Genomic DNA, 22,049 nt, shown 5'->3' on the forward strand with positions numbered 1-22,049 from the left:
TCAATAATCAATAACTGGCATGTGTAAAACAATTTATTATTATGAATTATATATAAACATTTTATATATAATCCATGCATTCATATACATTTTTTTTGTTAAATATTAGAACGGTAGTCAAATAAATTAATGACAGTGGACCAAGGATAAAATGAACATTCAAACTGGATTTTTATGTAATTTAGGTTATCATCTTTTGTATGCCTTTTAAACATAATATTAAGCTTATAGACCCCCAAATAGCTGTAGTAAACTTATTCTGCCTCTTTTAGGTGCCTCTAATTACCACATTTTCAACATGGTTCAACACACAACACCATTTTTGCATAAAAGATAATAAATCAAAACAATCAAAGTGCGTGTTTTTTTTTTCCACATGGAGACCTACATCAATATCTGCCACATGTGAAAGAAATACAATTTTTTTTTCAGCCTCTGGAGCAGAGTTTGTTGGGGCGGCATCAGTGTTAGACAGTGAAGTGATGCCGAATATATCAAGTCTAAGGATGGCACTGCACAATCTTTGGGAGAGCAGGAAATCACGATGCATGACTGCTCTTTTTCAGAGCAGACCCCTCTAGCCTCAAGGCCGGCCTGAATACCGTCTGCTTGACTGTAGCTCCAATCTGCCTGAATACAAAAACAGCAAAAAGAGAAACCCTGCTGTCCAAGTTTAGCCAGTTCCTCCAGCATTATCTCCATTGTCGGTGGAGTGCCAGGGCTGAGAGGGCCAGCACGGTTGGCAGGGCTACAGAGGGTGCAAGGAGTGTGGCCGAGTCATCCACAGGCCCGCTCCGGTCCGCTTCCACCACGGGGGCCTCGGTGACGGTAAGGTCCATGTCTGTGGTGCAGGCTTCTGTGCAGCCGCTGCCACTGCCTGAGCCGCTGCCCTCATCGCCTGCAACACCACAACAGCACACAAGCCAGAGTGAGCATGCAGCTGGAGACAGATTAAATGTGTGCAGTCTGAACCCAAGTTCAAGTGAAACATTAGTGAACAAAATGTTGTGTTAAAGGTAAACTACCAATTCTCCTAAACTTTTACATTAAAGGTACAATATGCAACTTTTTCATATTAAAATAACAGTAAATAAAAAGGATATATTACACACTACCAGTCAAAAGTTTGGACACACCTGATTGAATGTACTATCTTAAAGCCAATTTGATCTAAAGGCTTATGTGTAAATGCTTGAAATTTGTTTCTGAGACAAATATAAATAATGAAGTTGATGCCTGTGTATGGATTTCTTTCCAAATCCTTTGCCTTTCCATCAAGGCAAATGGTGGCTACTTTAAAGAATCTAAAATATGAGATAGTTTTGATTTGTTTAACACTTTTTTGGTCACTGCATTATTCCATTTGAGTTATTTCATAGTTTTGATGTCTTTACTATTATTCTTAAATGTGGAAAATAGTAAAAATAAAGTATAATGTGGTGTGTCCAAAATGACTGGTAGTATACATTGTCAGTCTTGTGACCCTGTGTGTACATGCCTGAAATTGACTTTTCAATGACGCGTTATATGGGCGTGGCCAGCTGTGAGCTCTATGGCTATCAAGATGAGGTTAAAGTGCAGGGAATTCATAGCAACAGCAATGGAGAAGAGCATTAAGAAAAGAAAGTACAGCGAAGCTTAACGTGTGGCAGAAAAGGCCTGTTCAAAAACACAGGTTAACATCAGCATTGCATTTTATTGCCTGTGTTTGCTGTTTGCTTCTTGAATGCCTGTGGAGGCTTTAAGGGTGCTGATTAACTCTGGATCAGGTTCAGGTTCAGCCTCAGGTTAGACGCCATTTCAAAGTAGACAGCTCATCAAGATGAGTGACAGGTGTTGGGGCGTGAACTTGCCGAACTGTGGGGGAGGAGGGCAGGACTAACAATACACTTCCTGCCTCAAGAGGAAAAGTTGCAAATTGTAGCTTTAAGAAAACATAAATATCTGCATTGCAATAGTGAGAAACAGCTTACTTGAGTCTTGAAAGTAGATATCATTGCCATTGTAGGCATTTTTCAACTTGTTGGTCATCACCCTCAGAGCCATGATCTGCTGACGGATGAAGGTGTCTGGGCGGGTGATGTCCACACCCACCTCAGGGTTATTCACCTGGTTGGTCAACCCATCCTTCTGGACCTCAGGGAAGTACCTTTCAGGTCAAAAAGAAAAAAGAAACTAGTTAAATAAACAGCATTCTTATTAGGAGGTACTTGTTAAATGTGCACTGAAGCTACTAACTATTCATTGGTCAGTTAGTAAAAACTGTTTTGTGTAACACTGAGTTTGGGTGAAAGGGTGTAATACCACAGTGGGTAATGCCACTAGACAACGTTATTATAGACTCTGAGCTCTCCGGCATGCAGAGAATTCCCTGGAATAGAAGCTGTGTACTTGGAAATCCCAAGTCTCATAAGAGAGGGCAGAGAAAGGCTAAAGGTGGACATAATTCACAATTATTTTGTTGTTTTGTTGATGTTTTGAAATGTGGATGTCATTCTCACACAGTACTTTGGAGTAGCTCTCTGAGGAGAGGCCTGTGTTGGTGAGATGAACATTTGACCTAATCATGTCGGGGAATGTTTTGACATCCTTGTGAGAGATTTCTCCAGGGAAAAGATGTCAGCTGCCTGAGTTCCTGTTTGTTAAACAACAAACAGGCCGTCACGTGAGGGCATTCCACAAATCTTCTGACACAACAGCATTTATTCCTCATAACTGCAGGTCACTGTGGATAATATACACCTCTTGCTGAGTTAAAAGAGGTAACATTTGAAGTCCTTAACTGATTTTACTGATCATCTTTTTTCGCTTTTGTCAAAAAATGACAGCAGTGGCTACCACACAATACTGCTTAATTATTATTTATAGATTAAAGATTTTATTTATTTTTTCTTTATCTTAGATATGTTGAATGAAATTAGCAGAAATCAGTGATATTATGGCACCATCAAACAGTGACCTCGGTAATCAATCAAATTGAATAATGGCTCTGGGTGCTAATCCAAATCTCACTCATGGCACCAAATATATCAGAGAGAGCAACCTTTAACTGCGATTTTCAAAACTTTCCCTTAAAAATGCAATTAGATCAACAATGAGGCATCATATTGGTTTCAAAAAAGAATTAAAACACAATGCCATGAAATAAAATAAAATAGAAACAACAAAAAAAACATTAAAGCAAAACATATATTAAAAAACATATATTAAAAGGCTTCTCTATTCCACCCATGTTCAAACCTACCAACTCCTTTGCGAATTTACAACACAACAATGCCGGTCATCCCCTTGTTTTGCAAAGACGCATTTGGAAATTACAGCCAAAGAATGCCAAGCTCTTGAACAATTGCATTTGGGTCAGTGAAAGTAAATAATCTGATCCTTAATTCTAGGATTAGACTTATTAATGTATGGCTAGTTTAACAGACTTTGGACTGCTAAGTAGCCGTCTGTATTAGACTGTATTAGCACCAGGCGCCGGCGCCCTTACCTGCCCTTGGTGTGTCCATTCCAGCACTGCTCATCACTGGCATTTGCAGCGGTCACTCTGTCCTCTGCACACACCTCCTCAGGCAGGCTGGACCAGAACTTCTTGGACAGCTTCAGTTTCTCCTTTATGTCCACCACCTATGCAGAAAGGGGAATCATTTCAAAGGAGAATAAACCTCAAATCAACACAAATCAAGCCGATGTCCAAATGTGACAATTACAGTCCAAGTGCTGAAAATTACAGCTGAAAATGATAAATATAGGGAATATGTGCGCTGAAAAGAAAATATTCTCTGAACGTGAAACATTGCTTTAACACTCTATATATAAAGATTTTGTAGTTTTGTTTAATAAGAGACCATCCCTTTTGAGCCAGAAAAAAATCCTGTGGCTTTTAACTCTTTACCATAGCTCTCAGAAAATACAACACTCCTACTCAATTGGTGACAAAAATTTTCTAAGAACGTAACAGCGGATCTGGAAGAGATATTCATATTCATTCCTGCCCAGCAAGCTGTCGTATCTCTTTCCTCTCGCTCCTGAGGCGCTTCAATTTCCCCTCACTCCATAAGCCGGATAGCACATGGTTTGGCAAGTGCCTTTTCATTATTAAGTTAATAACAAAAAAATCCCCCTAACTTTCCCCCCTATCCAACTTATGCAGTAGCCCTTGCACCCCTCCACTCATCCCCACTTATGTTGCTCTACTGCCTTGCAAGTGCGTCTGAGAGAAAATACAGGCGCTGAAAGATATACCTGGACTTTTATCTCTATCTATATTTCTGATACATGGTAGGTATACATGTAGAGCTACGAGTCAATATCAGAATCAGCTGCCTCACAGCTTTATCCTTTTTTTTTTAACCACTTGTATGCATCTCATTTGTAGAAAATGCCTTGCAGAGATACTCACCGTATGCAAAACTAATACAACTGCCCTGTCCTCATAAATAACCACATCTCTCCAAAGGGAGGAGGGAGAAGGAAATCTTTGGCACTCAGACACATGAACTCCCTGACGCCCACCCTTCCACTGCTCGGTAGAAAATAATTTGGGTTTATTTTTCCTTCTATATTGACTATCATGGGTTGGCATCATGACTAGACAACTTACAAGTAAGACGGCATGGGCTTGCAGCAATATTTTGACTTTGAATGTCAGACTTTAATTCTCCTTTGCATTTTGGCCATGTGACACAGTCAGATATCGTTTCATGACTCGAGCCTGTTGAACCCCAATCTTTCATCAAAGACATAGCATTTGATATATTTCACTGAAGTTGAGGGAAAGCCTGATAGCGGCAGGTTGCCCCCATTATCTTTTTCCGTCTGACTTGCTGTTGGCTTACGTGAAATTGTAGTGAACCTGAGCAGAACATGAAAGGTGCTGTACTGACTGTGTGACGCTGCTGTAGGCCCCGACACTGCTTTTGATGTGTTAATCCTGTCACACTGATGCCAAAGCACTTCAGCAGCTCTGATACTACCCAGAGGGTCAGGACTCCACTCAATGCAAGAGATTGACTGGCAATGTTTAACTAAACCTCACACATTTGCACCAAGTTCAACAACTGAGGTTTGCTAAGGATCTGCTGGCAAAACCAGGTCGACAAAATAGTGTGAATTAATACGGGAAGGAAAGAAGCTCACATTTGACTAGTTGGTTAGAACCTGCTGCAAACATACTGCCATATTCAATTTAGCTGTAAATTAATAAATCGTTGATTTCTACCAAATTATTTAAACCCATAACAACTGGATTGGGGTAACAAATGATGAGGTCTTAAAGACTGATTAAGTCATTTATTCTTAAATTGCTCCATAACATTGAATACTAGCATGGCCAGTATTGACACATAACGATATGTTCAGTCACATTATAAGTTCATTATAAAGTGTGAGCGAACATTGAATATTTTTCCATTTCATCCACTATGAATATATAATCCTTGGCAGTTATATAAAACTGGCTATCCATACAGCACACAAAAAGCCATCCCCATTGGAAATAAATGGAATATACCTTATCTACCTCAAATGCCTAAGCAGGCCAAAGGAAGGAGAATAAAAAACCTAGGAGAAGGAGAGAGTGAGCCTTTTCACAAAATAATAAAGATGCAGTTTGCTACTGTGAAATGTCTGTGAATCTAAGTCTGTCTCCCACGTCATTGTGCACTGCCCATGAATAAATAATAAGACTGCAACAAGCAGTCTGGCATGCAATCAGCTACAGTGCACACTAGATGGCACTATGTCTTTGAGAAATGGAGAGTTGAAGGGAAGAGAGAGAAAGAAAGAGAAAATGAAAGTGAGCAAAAATATACTTGCTACATATGCGTAAAAGAACATACATTTCAAAATAAAACCATCTCAATATGTGTCAATCAAATCACATTCATATTCAATGTGGGTTCTCCACATAGTCTAACACAGAACTTGCCATACTGCTTATCATGCCGTGGGAACAGAGGTAACAAGGAAAGCTTCAAATGAAACAGTTGGATACATGTGCATGAATGCACTCAGTATTATTTCTGTGAGAAGCAGCAACACATTACTGAATTTAACTACATTCATATCTCTAAACTGAACGAAATCTATGAACAGTCTCCAATGCTAAGATGACAAAGATGTTCAGACATGATCTCTCCAACGTGGTAATAGAAAGTGAGAAGGAGAGGTGGTGCGTGTGGAAGAGAGACCTCATTATAAAGAGCTGTCAGATATTGAAGGTAAGAACCAGAGGGGCGTAAGTGACATTTGACCAACTTTACAGGTGAGCCAAAACAAAAAATGACCATACTTTGTCCTGACTTTGTTTATTAAATTCAATCTTTAATATGAAAAGTTCCTAAACACGTGGATGACAATATATTTAATAAACAACATTTTGACATTCATTGAAAAAAATCTTTTTTTTATTTGGAAGAATGTCACAAGCGCCTTTTTGGAACCATTGTGATTATCTTCCTTTTGAACAACTTGGGCTTTCAGGTGATGTAAACTTCTGGAGGTCCTCAACTGATTACGTTTCTAAACTTAACTTGACCATCTCAACAGAATTTAATTAAGTTTAATTTCTGTACTGTTTTTGACGACTGATCATTTTGCCATCGATACATCTGATTGATATAGAATATCTATCAATATCATATTAGTTCACTGAATAACAATTAATTACATTAAACCTGGCCAAATAACTGTCAAAAATAGACTATAGAACATGCCAAATATGTATACTATGGTTACGGGGACGCTCTGTGTCTCTGTCGCTCTGAAACTTTCTCGCGATTCCCAATAATAGGTTTTTAGGTTAGTATGCCTATGCAAAATCATGAATGTAAGTACCTCAATGCTGAAATCTAGTAATATAACATAATTTTACATTTTTGGTTAACCTTATACAGGGTTGCTGTTTCTTGACTTAATCCAAGAGGTTAGGTGGTGTAGAAATGCAGGAAATTTGTTTTAAATTACCATTACTAGCTTGGTTGGTTGTCACTCTGGTTATCACTCGTGATATTCTCATTAAGATCACTGTGGAGATCACAGAAAAAACACCTCCCCCTCACCCCACAACAGGAAATTACACTGTATTTGTCTTCAGTGACATCCTAACAGATGATTATTATCCTGATGTTTGATAGCCACTACTCCAATGCGTGATGACATTAAAGGTGCTATTAGTGTGTGGTAACTGGTGCTGTAATGAGGGCAGACAAGGCAGTCGATGGAAGCGTTTACTGTCAGGATGTGCAAGCTATCATATATGACCACGTCAATCATGTCGCTTCTATTAACATCTCAAAAACCTCAAAATGTCAGCGACAATGCATCACAAGGTATTAGAAGTGTTGGTTACAGATAGGCCTATCTTCTAAATGCATTAATCGTGAGGAGAGAGCGAACACAAATGATGCTTTTACAGGGAAAGTGTTGTATCTTACTCTTCCACTGACATAGAATAATGTTTAGAATATGGCAGAGGGATGGCAATTATTTTCTACATTTTCCAAGATCCTTACTGTAGGGTAGTTCTATAAAATGACTGGCCTATATGGCCTTGCTCTGCTTCTGTTTTATGCATCCCATCATCTATAATCTATTTCTCTTAAAGGCATGATATGGCCCTTTTGGCCTTTTGACATGTTTCTTACAGTTCTGCTAAGGTGTGTGCTTAAGAGCGTTTCAGAAAAGGAAGCATCAGCCTCAAATTTACAGAAAAACATTTAAACAGAAAAAAACATTGCAAAATTTAGCTAGGAAACAGAAAATTTAAGAATTGGTAGCGATGACGGTTTAAAAGGCTCTAACGGAGAGTTGAGATATTTGTCTCATATACACTTGTTTGTACTCATAGGTGATAAGAAATGCATGCATTGTGCAAAACTTTTGGCAAAGGGCATCTAAAAGTGCTTAGGTTTAGCTAGAATGAGGAGAGAGATTATTCATGATCAAGCATCAGTTTAAACCCAGAGGATGAAAGGCTGCAGCAGAGCATAGTTTTGCCTGCTCTCTCCTTTTCCTCCCAAGCCATATTTTTTCTCTTTTGCCCTCCCTCTCCCCGGTTTCTGTCGTGAACCATATATTACTTCATTGTGTTTCTCCCTCTTTCTCCCTGCTCCCTCTCTCTGACTCTGCTCTCCTTTCTCTTTGGTCTTTCTCTCTGCTCCCTCAGCCCTAAGTGAAAGTGAAGGTTACGTGGCTACCTGACCAGTGATCTTAGACCACAACTCCTACTCTGAGGAGCTTTGAGAATAAAGCCCCTGGTCTCTCTCTCTCTCTCTCTCTCTCTCTGTATTTTCAGTCTTCTGTATCCTCTGGACTGTACCTTTTCTTACTGCTATCCCCTCACTCTCCAGTCTCCCTATATATATTTCACACCGTCTTTCTCTCCTTTTTTTTTTTTTACATGTCTCCATTTTTATTCTCTCTGTCTTAAGCATCTCAAATACCACAATGGAAATAAGCGGTACAGCATTCTTGTGTTATTCTTAAGTTTTCTGCCATTTAATATATGATTCATGTTCTGTCTGTTTTATTAAACATGAATTTGTCAGATAAATTCAATCAGATCAATCAGCTGTGAATTCCCTCTGTTTCTCCCCCTTTTCCTGCTCTTTCTGCAGCTGTTTGGAGAGGGATACCAACAGGAAAACAGGACGTTTACCCAATAGCACTAAACCACAATACAGAAGATTAATTCAGTAGTAAACATCATTAAAAGGTAGCCTGTTATGTGCTATTGCTCACACAGCATCACCTGTCATAGACCAAGCACCGCCTCACCTTTCAACTCACATTATTCACCAAACATGCCTTACAGTGCAAAGCAGGCCAGCCCAAACATATCGCATATACAATGTTTACTCAATGTGGAAAATAATTGGGTAGCTTGAATGGATAAATATGGGAAAATATTTACAGACAATTATTATTTCCAAACAACAGTATGAGTCAATGAGATAATGATGTTACCAGGCTTAAAGTCTATGTGCTTACATACGCTCAAAGTATTTCTTACAATATCTATAATCTGTCATGGAATTTGTAAAATGAATTTTGATGATGAATGTGTGTTTGTGCCCATGCAGCTGTGTGTGTGTGCATACAGTGTATACAAGAGATTCTGCATGCATTTGTGTGGCTCTGTATGCGTGTCAACTGGCTAGGAGCTGTATGCCACCTTTCAGCTCAGCATACAAATGTGAGTGAACTGTACTTTGACCAGTGGTGTTCGGATGCCCTTGCCTATTCTCAGATCAAAAGCTGACGTGTCACTGGCTTTGAAGCTGCAGTCACACTCCTGGCAACTGCACAATGTCAGGGGCCCAACCTCTTATCTGGCTGCGGGATGATGCCCGACTGACGAGCTATCTGCCTTTCATAAAAACTGTAGCTAAACCATCTCTCTGACTTTTACTCTCCAAAACATATACAGTACACATCACACTCACAGCACGGCCCTGGCCAGGCTTGACCTATTCAGTATCTCCCATGGCCATTCTGTCTACCTTTAATTCTTTCTTTCTCTCTCTCTCTCTTTCTCTCTCTCTCTCTCTCCCCTTCTCTTTCTCTCTCAGACACACACACACACACACACACACACACACACACACACACAGACAAAAACACACAAAAATGTGGCTTGTTAGGCATGCTGTTTCAGGTTGGTTAAAGCACTACTATCTTGTTAAATTAACAATTAGTCCTTTGTTTCAAAGCAACTATCTAGGGATGTCATCATTGCTTGACATTGAGCATATCCCACTGCTGCAAGTCTGAGCTAAATTAGTGCATGTTCAATCTAATCATAGACTGGGCAGCAGGTCTCGCCACTAAACCACAAGGGGCAGACAACTCCTCGATCAACTTATTTTCCCTGGCAACTGCTGCTCCTGTCTGCATTAAAATAGTTTTTCATTTGATACGAATGCTGTATTCTTCCTGCATCTCAATTACAGAGTTCAAGGAGTCGGTTCTGCTCATACCAAACCGTTGCCATGCCTTAAGTCTCTCTCTGACCAGTGACCACTTTGAGGACAGACTGAATAGTTTCTCACATGGAGGACGCCCACAGCAAGAATAACTCTGCCTCTTCATCACATTCTTGATCAAGTTATATTCCTGGTCATTGTGTTAACTGACCCAAATCTTTAGACTAATATACTGTCCTCTAAGTCTGTGTGCACCATGTGTAGTGAACAGATCAACTTGTGCTGCCATAGTGTCGAGTATCAGTGTGGTGAGGCCCTGCGGGTGTATGTCCCTGGACACGGCTATTTAATCACTGGTGTCTAACACCTCATAAAGCCCTCCTCCTGCGCCCAGGTCTACCCATAAACAGCAGATTCTCTCAACCAAGACCTGCCATCTGGCTCTAAAGCACTTTTAGCATATTAAAAAATCTGTACTGTAGAAATAATATTGGCTAACCCAAAGCATACCAAGTAAATGACCTCTGTGATAATGTTTTGAATAGCATGTGTCTCCACTTTGTGAGTTCCTTTGCATTAGCCTTTTGTCCTTGTCTAGAAGCAGTCGCCTCAAAGGTGACTAACGTTGCTACTTTGAGCAGGTTGCTACCAGAGTGCATATAGTGGGCTGTTTTCATCCAATCAATATCCATCAACAGAGGGCAAAAGCAAATATGTTTCCCCTCTGTGACTTCACAATAGATGAGACTAGAAAGACATCAACTGTTTAGCTTGCAGTATTCACACAAATGGGAATGGTACACCAAAGCAATTCTTCCTCCAGTCTGGTCAGGAAATGACACAAAGTCTTTCAAAACATAATGTGTTTTGATATGGCAATACAATAGTGTATGCTGTGCCCCACTGCCAGTCTAAGACCCAGACTTTTTTCATAAACCTGTTTTCAGCCCTATTCTGGAGGCCCTTGCACTTTCTCCAGCTCTCAGCTGGAACCACCCTCCCTGTTTCCTTTGATTACAACTGATTATGTCTTAGCATAAATCTGCCAGAGAAGAACACCACAACATGATTTAACATAGACATCTCAACAAAGCCACGGCATGGCCAGCGCATATATCATTCTTACACCCCCGAGTGATGGCACTGTCTGTGACAGCCTTGTGTGACCGTTATTATGCTGCTTCCCAGGCTGGATGATACTTGACATAAAGTGAAATCCTATTGTTATTCAAATGTGGCTATTATTTCCTGCTTGTTTTGATTTTGCAGCCCAGGTTTCGAACAATAGCAGAAATGCTGCAAGATCCATCTTAATGCTGTATCTGACAGAAATTGAAGGAAAGATACAGATACAAGTGAGGCAAAAAACAACAGCAGTGAATATTTATCACTCTTCACACAGTGTCATACATACCTTACGATTTAAAAAATGCTACCTTAAAGAAATACAGTGTATATTGCGTTAATGTTAACTGTTCATGATACATATCTCACACACTAACGGAAAGACCCAGGCTGCGGTCGAATTGTCTTTTTTGCTTAGGAAGGTTCCTAACTGAGTGAAATGACCCGGAAGTATCTAGCTAAGTGGCAGCCATGATAAGAACTGTTCGAATTCTCTAACTGCTAAGGAAAGGTGCTTCAATGCTTCCTTACTTAGCTCCTTTAGCATTGGATACATTGGACCATCCTTTACGAAAGGAAAGGAGATAATGCTGTCCCACAATTCCTTGCAAGCGACGCACCATTCGGCCGTTCACGAAAACAAACGATCATGATCGACAAGGGACGCAGATCATCATGCAAGTTACCGTTGCTTATTAAGCATTTTCCATCTTATGCCATAACTTGCTAATATGCTTATATGTTTTGAACTTTCAACAATATGTTAAGCCCATAGGCGAACTATGAACGTTACGCTGCTGTTGTAAAATGATCAAAGTGAAGTTAACGTTGTAGCGTAACTTATGCTCAGTTTGCATTAGTTATTTCTTCATTCTGAGCGTCGTTGTATTGCCAGCCTTTAGGAATATCATTAATTAATTTTACTTCAGTCACAGATGCTGAAACTCTTGCCTTACTGTAATAAAGGCCTGTATCAGCCATAACAACTTTAAAGCACAATCAAGTCAACATTTCAAGGTGTTTACTGAGTTGTGTGGTGGTTCTTAAGATATTATATGCATAGGCTTATAATCAGATCATAATCAGCATGTTAACCATAACAGAGAAGTCTGTCTTTCAAGAAAAAGGGATATGAAACGTTTTTGGCCAGACATGGCTCAAAACTTTCAACATGTTTGAAACTTAAGAATGATAATATGTACAGTAGTAGATTTGTAGGCCTAACATGTTATGCCTATCTTCATGAATTTAACAATTATTTTCATACAATCATACTAATTGGGATTCATGTCGATAAATATGAGTGGACAGGAGGGTGAGTGTGACAACCATTTCGTTTCACTTTTGTGACTGGTAGCCTATATTCCTTTTTTATTTCAATTCCAACCTTGGTGATGAAGCGATATTTTTCACCGGGTTGTCCACGTTTATATAGCCTGCATGAAACAACATGGTAAGAACGCACAGGGCGAAGTATCTAACATCTAAGATGCGCTTTTAGTAGTCCATCTTCGGAACATTGTAGTTTCACCACGGCAGATCCACGTCATTAACATCCGCCGTCGCATGATTACGTAGCCTAGTGTAAGTGCAGTCGGATTCTCTTAGCACCGCGGTTGTCTTTTCCTAAGTCCTTATGAATTCTCCTTCACATCTTTCCTTGACCTCATGACGTTTTCCAACGAGGTCAAGGAAAAGTGGTTAGGAATAGGAGTTAGGACGTATTTTTTTGACTATTCGACCGCAGCCCTCGTATTTAGATTTGAATTGCTGCCACATTGTCTGACAAATGACGTCATGTGTAGTTTTGATTCCTTAGTTCAGTGAGAGGAGTGTTGAATACTGCATTGAATCACCAAGCTCTGTGACACCCTGGAGGCGTATCTTTATTCTGCAACTTTTAACACATCTTCATAACTGCCATGGGAGAAATAATTCATCATGCGTTTCATTTAATGTGACGGTGAATCTCTCTGTACCTTGCTAAAAAAAACAAAAAACAGTTCTATGGTTCCAAAAATAGCAGAAATTGTGTTGTTACAAGTGATGCATAATTACCTACTAATGGCTTCAGTCTCTCTGGGCTAATTTGATCAGGTTTTATCATTCTACTAAGTAATAACAATAAAATATATTAATTCAATTATGAAAAAGCAACCATCCTTTGTGATTTTAAGGACATTTGATGTAACCTAGTGCGTGAAATTATGCTTCATTAGTCACAAATCACTATGCAGGTGTTGTTCAAGCACAACATCTAATTGGCCACTTCCTACAAATGTAATGTATTATCCATGTTTTACATGCTACTTGTACAACATGGTGAGGTCTTTCCTCTAATAAGTGACTACTCTCAGTATGTTGTTATAGTTCATGTACTATTTACATACTGTCAATTGCCACTGCAGTACAGCATATTCAGAGAAGCCCTTTTTACATAATATTGCCTCAAACCCTGTGCTCAGTCCCTTGGCGACTACACAGTTAGGCAATATAGTTTATCATGGTGAGCACAATTTATCACACAACGATCCCATGGTGAGGGAAAATGACAGAATATTGATGAAATAGTGGTGAGTTTGTGCTTGTGATTTGCCCTAGGCTATGGCTAGAGAAGTTTTTGAAAAAGGGAGATGATTAAAGGGAAGCTCCACACTGTGGAGAAGAACACAGCAATCACTGGCAGGCCTGCTCTCTCCCTGCTGCCCCTGTTCCCCAGGGAGGCAGCCAGGCCAGAGTGTAATGGGGCCAATGTGTCTCATTAACGTATTGACAGATATGAAAAGTAGCAGAGCCTTCATGGCACCACCATTAGTCACCATGAAAGAAGGAACCATGGATGGAGCTCAGTTAAGAAGAGACCGTAGAGAAAAGAGGAGTGATTATGACTGAAACAATGACATGAAATCTCTTGATGATCATGTTACTGAGCTTTCTTGTGAAACATCACATTATTGGCAACATTATAGCTTATTCTCGTAATTGTTGGTTGACTTAGCCTCTGACTGGGCGTCAAAAGTTGATGACTTATGATTAGATTTATGACTTAAATCAATCATAGCCATGATGATGGCATGGTAAAAAAGAACACTGTAAACATTTTAGCGAAATTATTCATTATTATTATTACAATTATTTTTACTATATGCTCCAAGTTCTGTCTGTCCACATCCCCCTTTCTCTTTTTCCCTTATTTGATAAAGCAGGGTCACTAATAACACATATTTATCTACAGCAATGGCCCTGCCCAACTTATGGGGCACTATTTGCAAGGAAGCTACAGTATGAAACTGTGTTCTACTGTATGCAACTTTGGGCTGGTTTGCTCTTTGAATTGAAGTCAGGTTGGAAATTAAAGGGATCCAACCCAGACTTGAGTTGAACTAGAGGATTAGTGGATTGTCTACAACGCTGTTCTAAAAGTTGAGGTAGAGAATTAGGCCTCATGCACAATCTTAAAACCAACTTCCTTAAAACCATCAACTCCACACCTCCAGTGATTGCTATAAAATTTTACAGTTAACCAACTTGGACTTGGTCTTGGAAATGGTGAAAGGTTTGAAAAGGTGAAAGGTTTAAGGTGTGAGCATGAGGAATGATTTTAGATACATTTTCCTTTATATCACACCATGGAAGCACACGCAGAGTGCATGAAAATAATTCTGAACTTGTCTCTGAGAGAATAAATTAATCTGGTGAGTTTCAATTATTTCACTATATTTGTAACACTGGTACATTTTAGAAACCTACAGTATGTGACGTTTTCAACTCAGTAAGCAGTGAGGCAATAGCAGCTCTAATTGTGCCCGTCTCCTTGACAACATTGCTTTTGCCCTGTGAATGATAACACCCTGAAAATTCAGATAATGAGTATTCTATGGTTGCCTCTGCTGTAACCCCAGTTCTCTGATAGCATGAGTGAGATGTCTCTATGGGATATGTCTCCCTGTGTATTACTGACGCATTACTGACACATTATTTCATTACGCCAGCCATGACACAGCGTTAACAAGTCATTCAAATAAGCACCTCCTCTCTCTTCACCCCAAGCAAGAAGGGTAATCCAGTGAGACATTTCACTCATCCTATCAGAGAACTGGGGTTACAGCTGTGACCTAAAGTTCTCTTTCTTGCATTCACATCAATGTCTCACTATGGGATATACTAACTCCCACATTGCCAGACAAGCGTATCTTGAAGACCAATTGCTAAGGCCCAAGTCATGGTGCTCCAAAGATGTGCCCACACTCAAAACTGTGTATGCCAGACTTAGTGTTGTGACATTTAGTCTGTAAAACGTAGCAAAGGTGAAAGGTGATGTCTAATTTGTGCAAATCTTTTGGATAGAGACCCCTTTTAACAGGGACCAGGAAGCAGCCATTCCTCCTGTAGAGTGAGCACACAGACCAGTGGTCTGCTGTTGCTTCTGTGAGGAGAATTGCGGGGGACAGAAAGCTGTACGCTCATTGGGGGAGCACAAGTTCATCACCCTAGGAACAAATGCAGGGTTTGTCTTTAAAACCACCCTGACATTTCCTGGTGCAAACTGAGTGCAATCTGGATGCACAGAAAGGGCATGGATGTAGCTAACCCATTTTGCTGACACCAATGCCAAGAACAAGGCTCTTCTGAGCAACAGCACCTTAAGCTCCATCTGCTCCAGAGGCTCAAAAGATGGCTTAGACATTGCCTTTAATACCGCCAAGTCCCATGCTGGGGACAGTGGATTGGAAACAAGCTAGTAGTCTATGTGCTCCTTTCAATTGATGGACCAAGGGCTGTTTCCCTACTGTCTTGCCTTCAAAACCTACATGGCAGACTGATACTGCCAGGTATAATTTAATACTAGACACACAATCCCCAAATACCCACCATTTACATGTATACAGGCATCAGGTAGATGAGGCCTTGGTGTTCTGAATAGTTCTTATAACATTCTGTGGGAAACCAGTAGAATTAAAATTAAACCACCCACAGTCCAGGCTTAAAGCACCAACCTCAACAGGTGAGGATGAAAGATTCTCCTCCTGTGCTTGTGACAGCAGATGCTTGTGTAGCGGAAGCTGCCATGGCTGGTTGCACAGGATCTGTTTTATCTCTGCCAACCAAGGCTTCGGTGGCCAGTGAGGCGCAATCAGTATTAATGATAAGCCCCTCTGCCTTACTCTGGCCAGAGTGGGGGAAATTAGGGCCAACAGTGGGAATGTGTAAAGAAGCCTGCTTGGCCATTTGTGTGCCAGCGCATCCATCCCCAGTGGCACCTCGAGGTTGTGCAGCAAGAAGAACAGGGGACATTGTGCATTATCTCATTACAAACAGATCCACTTCTGCCTCACCCAGAATCTGCCCATATCTGATCACTACTTCTGGGTGAAAATCAGGCCTAAGATTCTGAGATCCTGGGAAATGAGTTGCCGACTGAGTTGTTGATTTAAGATGTACACGGCTCCAGATAATCAATGTGTGTGTGCCAGCATGTACAGCAACTGTTGGGACTGCAAACCCCTTGGTGGTTTATATGAGACACTGTTGAGGTGTTATCAGTCCTTACCAATACGTTGTCCCTTGATGAATGGGAAAAAAATGTTTCAGGGTTAAGTGGACTGCTAGTATCTTGAGGCATTGTCCTGTCCTCAAACATGGCTCCCCAGCCTAACAGTGAGGCATCAGGTGTGACCACTTTACTGTCCATAACAGTGCTCATAGGCACTCCTATGGGTACATGGGTATACATGGGTACACTGTATTGTGACAAGCACCTGGTGCTTCCTGTGGCATCATGGGTCCAGTTTGAGTGAGCTGACTCATCGTTGCAATCCTTCCATACAGAGTCTGCCTAACTATCACTACTAGAGCAGATACCATTAAGCCTAACAATCGGAGGCACAATTTAAAAAGAACTCCCAACCCAAACGCACCCACGCGTTTATCTGACAGGCATGCTCAGAATTACACCGAATTCAGTGAGAGAAAACATAAACATTGCACTGGTGTCAGTACATTCTTCTGTTCACAATAAAGCCCAGATTGGCTAAATGGTTCTTGACCATACTGGTATGTGCTAAGGCCACATGTTTTGATTGGGCAAATATAAGCCAATCGTCTAGAAACATAGCCAAGTGAATACCTTAGTCCTGTGGATCCCTCCATGCATTTCACAAACACTCTTGGGGTTAATGACAGGCCAAATGGCCTCTCTCCTCAGCTGGAGAGCCAGACTGGGTTACTTCATCAAAGCCTATAGGGCAGCTACAGGGCAGTGCCCTGTAGCGGCCGAACAGTTGCGAGCACTTTGCAGATGCCCATTGCCTGTGGTGGGAAAGCGCTTATATGGTGATTCACCTCTGACAGAGCAACAGCTCTCTCTGGGGGTGTTATAGAGAGCCTCAGTTTGTTTTGCAATCAGTGGTGGAAATGGGGGGTAACGCACGGGAACGCCGTTCCGGGAGTAAAAGTCGGGAGGGAGCAGCGTTCCCGCTCAGATTTCGAAAATCTATTCAATGTTTTTTATAGGGGGAAATCGCTTATAGCTGTTTTACACTGTTTCTAAAGCGTGTTCATGAAACAAATATAATTTATTGTGCTTGAATGCACCACAAATCCAGCTACAGCTAATACAGCCAATGGGAAGGCGTGATACTGCAGGGCCCCTGGAACCAGTCCCCAAAGTAGCGTTTCTGTGTCAGCGTTGTCATCGCTAGTGGCTACAGGTATGCTGGAAGCTGTCGAGAAACTTATCAAAATTGATGGTGGTGGTTTGCTTTCTAATTTCCTCAAACATTGGTGGCGTCTTTGACATAATCTAGTTAATGTAACGTTAATCTTGGTTATTTGTAGAGATGCACCGATCGATCGGCCGGTGACCGGAATCGGCCGGTTTTCAGCTGATTGGCCATGACCGGTGATGAGACTATCGCTTCCTCTTCTGTGCACCGGTCATTGTTTACAGTCCGATTAGCAACTTGAGACACGACGAGTCAAACGTTTCTCCACACAATACACAAACATAAACACCAACTCCATTCTCGCGTCTCAAGTTGCTAATCGGACTGTAAACAATGACTGGCGCACGGAAGAGGAAGTCTTGGCCCAGACGTCCGCTGGCTACACCGGAAACCCTGAAATATTGGCCCTCCAGAATCTAATCATCGCCAGACCGATAGACGATGGGTTCCAAGATTGCTTCTTCCTCTACACTGTCTGGGTAACGGGAGGGACTTCTTGCCCCTTCTGGGTCCCTGTTGGCATAAGGACTTTCTTGGGCCAGACTGGGCCCTGGACTAGGCCTGTTTTTTTGGGTGCTTTGGAATGTGGAACAGGGGAGCAGGTTGCGCTGTCACCACTGGGACCAGCTGAGCCGCTGGTTGCGCATTCTCTGGGAGAAAGAGCTATAACCCTTCATCCTATTTCATTTTGGCCTCGCACCTGATCAACACTGAAGCAAGACTGGTGCGAAAAATGCCCTCGGAGACGACTGGCACGGCCAGTATTTCCTCCTATTCCATGTCGGTCATGTTGGTCAGGTTGAGCCATCTCTCCCTTTCCCATAATACCATCATGGCTATGGCTTTTCCCGTGGCTTGAATAGTGCACCTCTAGCCCCAGAGGCAGAGATTGGTCGCCACCATGATCTCCTCCCATAGGGTGGTGTCGGGCTTAGTGGTCAAATCCTGGAACAACTCCACTTGGGAGGCAGTGAGCATTGAGGTGAGGTTCAGAGCTCTCACAGATTGCAAATGGTCAACCTTGGAAGGCAGAGTGGGAGCGTTGGGTTACTGACAATTTAGGTGGTGGAAGTGAGCTGCCACCAGGGGTTTCTATGGTGACATATGGAACATGGTGTATTTCTTCATGCCTTTGAAATCCAGGGTTGATGCCCCTTGGATAGTAACCTTACTAGATTAGGGGCTCTCTTTCCAAGTAAGAGAGATGTCTTCCAATTACTCAGGGAGGGGTGCCCACTTAGTTTGGGTAATTTCTTAAAGGATAAGTTCAGCAATTTTGGACCTATATATAATTTGTCTCTTACATACCCATAGTACTTGGACCTGCAGAGAATATTGGCTCCCGAGTCAGCTATTGATCCCGGCTCCAGTTGTTAGTCTCTTGCTGCTAACAATGAGTCCAAATGGGGTATGTATTAGGGATGGGACGATATATTGTAGTACGATAATTTGCGATGTAAAACCATGATGATGTACATCGTGGCATATAAGGGGGCAATCACACTAAGAAGCATCGCTACAGGCGCATCCGCTTCAAAAACGCCTAGCCAGACCACGTCGGGCAAAACAGCTTGGTGCGCCTGTGGAGCAGGGCTGCATGTGCGACCGGGTTAAAGACCATTAATATCAGCTTTTCATCTGTTTTCCTCTGTCCCACCGTTCCTGCCACATCAAATGGCATCAAAACAGGAAGGAAAGCCTGCCTACTGCTTGATTTGATTGGCTGCCTGGCCCAAGTGTGACACTGACGAGCAGTGGAACTCCGCGCCTTGTTCTGAAAACAAGGCGCGGAGCTAACGTGCACCCTGTCAGCTACATTGTCTGCCGCTTACTTCTTCTCCTTCTCCACCCATTACACGTTTGACTGGCAGAGGGTGCAAAGACTTTGCAATGCAAAACCGCAAAGCCAAGTGGCAGACATGGCGGACAAGCCAGAGGATATCTGAGTGGAGCTTGGCCGGGTGTGACGAGTGGCAGCGTTGTTTCACAGGAGCTCTACCGCGACTGCGGTGTTGGCTTCCTGCTACAGGTGCCACTCACAAACTCATTATGGATGTTCTGGATCAATATCTCGAGCAACAACCGGCAATTACAGCAGCTCTGATGAGCTCAGACATCCGATCAAATGCGAGAGACTGCGGTTACATGAGCCATATTTTTTGATTCTGAAGGAAATCATTCCGATTGAAGTGTTTACATGAACGCTAAATAAGACTTGCATGGAGTGCGCTTACATGCTCCACAGTATGTAATCAGAATAAAAGTTTCTAACATGCGCAAAATAGCCTACAGAATCTAACATGGGCTTACGTTTTTAGAAGATGGACCTGCGTTGAAGCAACAGCTTTATCACATACGACTCCAAATGCGTTAATAACAAGTGCAGCCTATACCAACAGAAGAAAGTGATTGGAATGAACGTTTACATGACAAAATTTTATCCAAAGACTGGATTATGAAAGGGTTAAACCAGGCCTCTCAAACGGAATTAAATTTTATTCAGAATGGGCCAGTTTATTCTGATTGAGGTGGTTACTCTGATTCTGATTGGGCAACAATTGCAAGAAAAACATTGCTAAAAAGACATATAGTTTTGTCAAATAAATAATGGCAATGTTGTACAATCATGCTTTGTATTCATCTAACTTTTATCACATCGAATCATGGCTGAATCGAATCGTGAACCCCACATCGTGAATCGAATCGAATTATGAGATTACCACATCGTCCCATCCCTACTAAAAATATTAAACATTATACTGTTTTTCCTAAATCAAACAAGCCTCTCACAGATAAAAAGATACTGATCTGAATGTGAGACACTCTCATTGAATCCCAGCCAAAAAAGAAGTAGTCTTGTCTTTCTTAACGGTGTTTTCAGTGACAATGGAAGTAAGAACTGCTAATAACGTAACCATGGGGACTGAATTTTTGGTGTAACATAGTTTGTTGAGCGTTTGGAAATGGCAGTGGGCCTAGATTTTTGTGGAACTACTTTTAACAGGTATAGTAAATGGGCAGATTTTGAAATTTGAGCAAAATATATGAGAAACTTGGGAGAAATTAGATCATGGAAGAACATTGGGAGAGAGCCATGGAGTCTCCTGGGAAAATCGGGAGGGTTGGCAAGTATGCCTTTAAAGAGTAACTAAACACAAAACCCAAATCTGTGTAAAGCCTGACATCTATATACAACAGGTGGTGAAAACACTTTGCACCAAATATCAGCAGATGGCAATTTCAGTACTGTGCTTTTTACCATTAGATGTCAGGCTTTACATAGATTTGGTTTGGTGTATAGTTACTCTTTGAAGAATGCGCATAAGAACATTTTTTAAGATTTTTTGCTCTTGAAGTCCCTATATGTAGAATTTGAAATTGGATGACTTTGGCGACCCCTTGAGTCACTTGGTGGTAGTATTTTACAACAGCTGTCGCAAAAAAAGATTGGACTGGACAGCAGTCGCCTATAATAAAATACTTCCCTGCTACAAACAAGAGAGTGAGGCAGTCCTCTTCCTGTTTTGGTTGAGACTCCTCCTTCGTGCCATAAATCAGTCCTGCACATTTCACGCCAAATTGTACCCTGGGACACACAGAGTAAACCAATAGAAAGCAACACACAGAATAAACTAATTTTCACCTCGATGGTCTCACTTTTCTACAGCCATTATACTATGCTATCAAAATTATTTGAGAATGATATATTGAGGTTAATATTCTACACGTAGGGGCTTTAACAAAAGAGATGGCCCATACTTCAGTCAAGGAAGCAGACAAAACTGCATGTTACCAATGTAAGAAGATGAAAGTTTCTCTTCATAAGAGGAATCCAAAGGCTTTGTCAGTCACCAAGGTTTCTATTTGACATTGACTCTTGTGGCTTTGTCTAAAACAAATACCATGATAAATGCAATATCACACCCACAACAGTAAGCGTGCTAGCATAAATCACCGGGGCTGGGAAATATGGACTAAACAAATAAAATAAAGCTTCAGGCTACTTCCAGCTTTCTATTTACTTAGTCCAAACAAATGTTAAGATTTGCTGAGCCAATAATGCTTCTGAGAAATATGCAGGGAGATGTATCCCATAGTGAGACATCAATGCGAATGCTAGAAAGGGAACATACTGTCACTATTGTGTGGGGACCTACCGGAAACTGGCCTGTAAACCCTTCTGGCTCTCTGCCCACAGTGAAATGCACATCTAGGGTATTTGCATGTGGTACAATAGCACAGCTGTTCATATTTGCAAGCAGACCAGAGTGAC

At 41.3% G+C, this 22,049-nt stretch overlaps 1 protein-coding gene across 1 annotated transcript in view; it reads right to left on the bottom strand.

Moving 5' to 3' along the window:
- Nucleotides 1–22,049, bottom strand: part of LOC139655843 (glypican-6-like) — a 28,118-nt gene continuing 6,069 nt past the window's right edge. The window contains exons 3-5 of the mRNA XM_071533219.1: nt 3,491–3,627; nt 1,974–2,149; nt 1–898 (exon numbers count right to left, since the gene is read on the bottom strand). Coding sequence (XP_071389320.1) covers nt 693–898; nt 1,974–2,149; nt 3,491–3,627 — 519 coding nt within the window. The 3' untranslated portion in view covers nt 1–692. The remainder of the gene's footprint in view (nt 899–1,973; nt 2,150–3,490; nt 3,628–22,049) is intronic.

Source organism: Centroberyx affinis, unplaced genomic scaffold, assembly GCF_046629955.1.
Source record: "Centroberyx affinis isolate AG114_WGS23_722 - 3 ecotype Tasmania unplaced genomic scaffold, CSIRO-AGI_Caff_v1 ptg000166l_1, whole genome shotgun sequence".
Lineage (NCBI taxonomy): Eukaryota > Metazoa > Chordata > Actinopteri > Beryciformes > Berycidae > Centroberyx > Centroberyx affinis.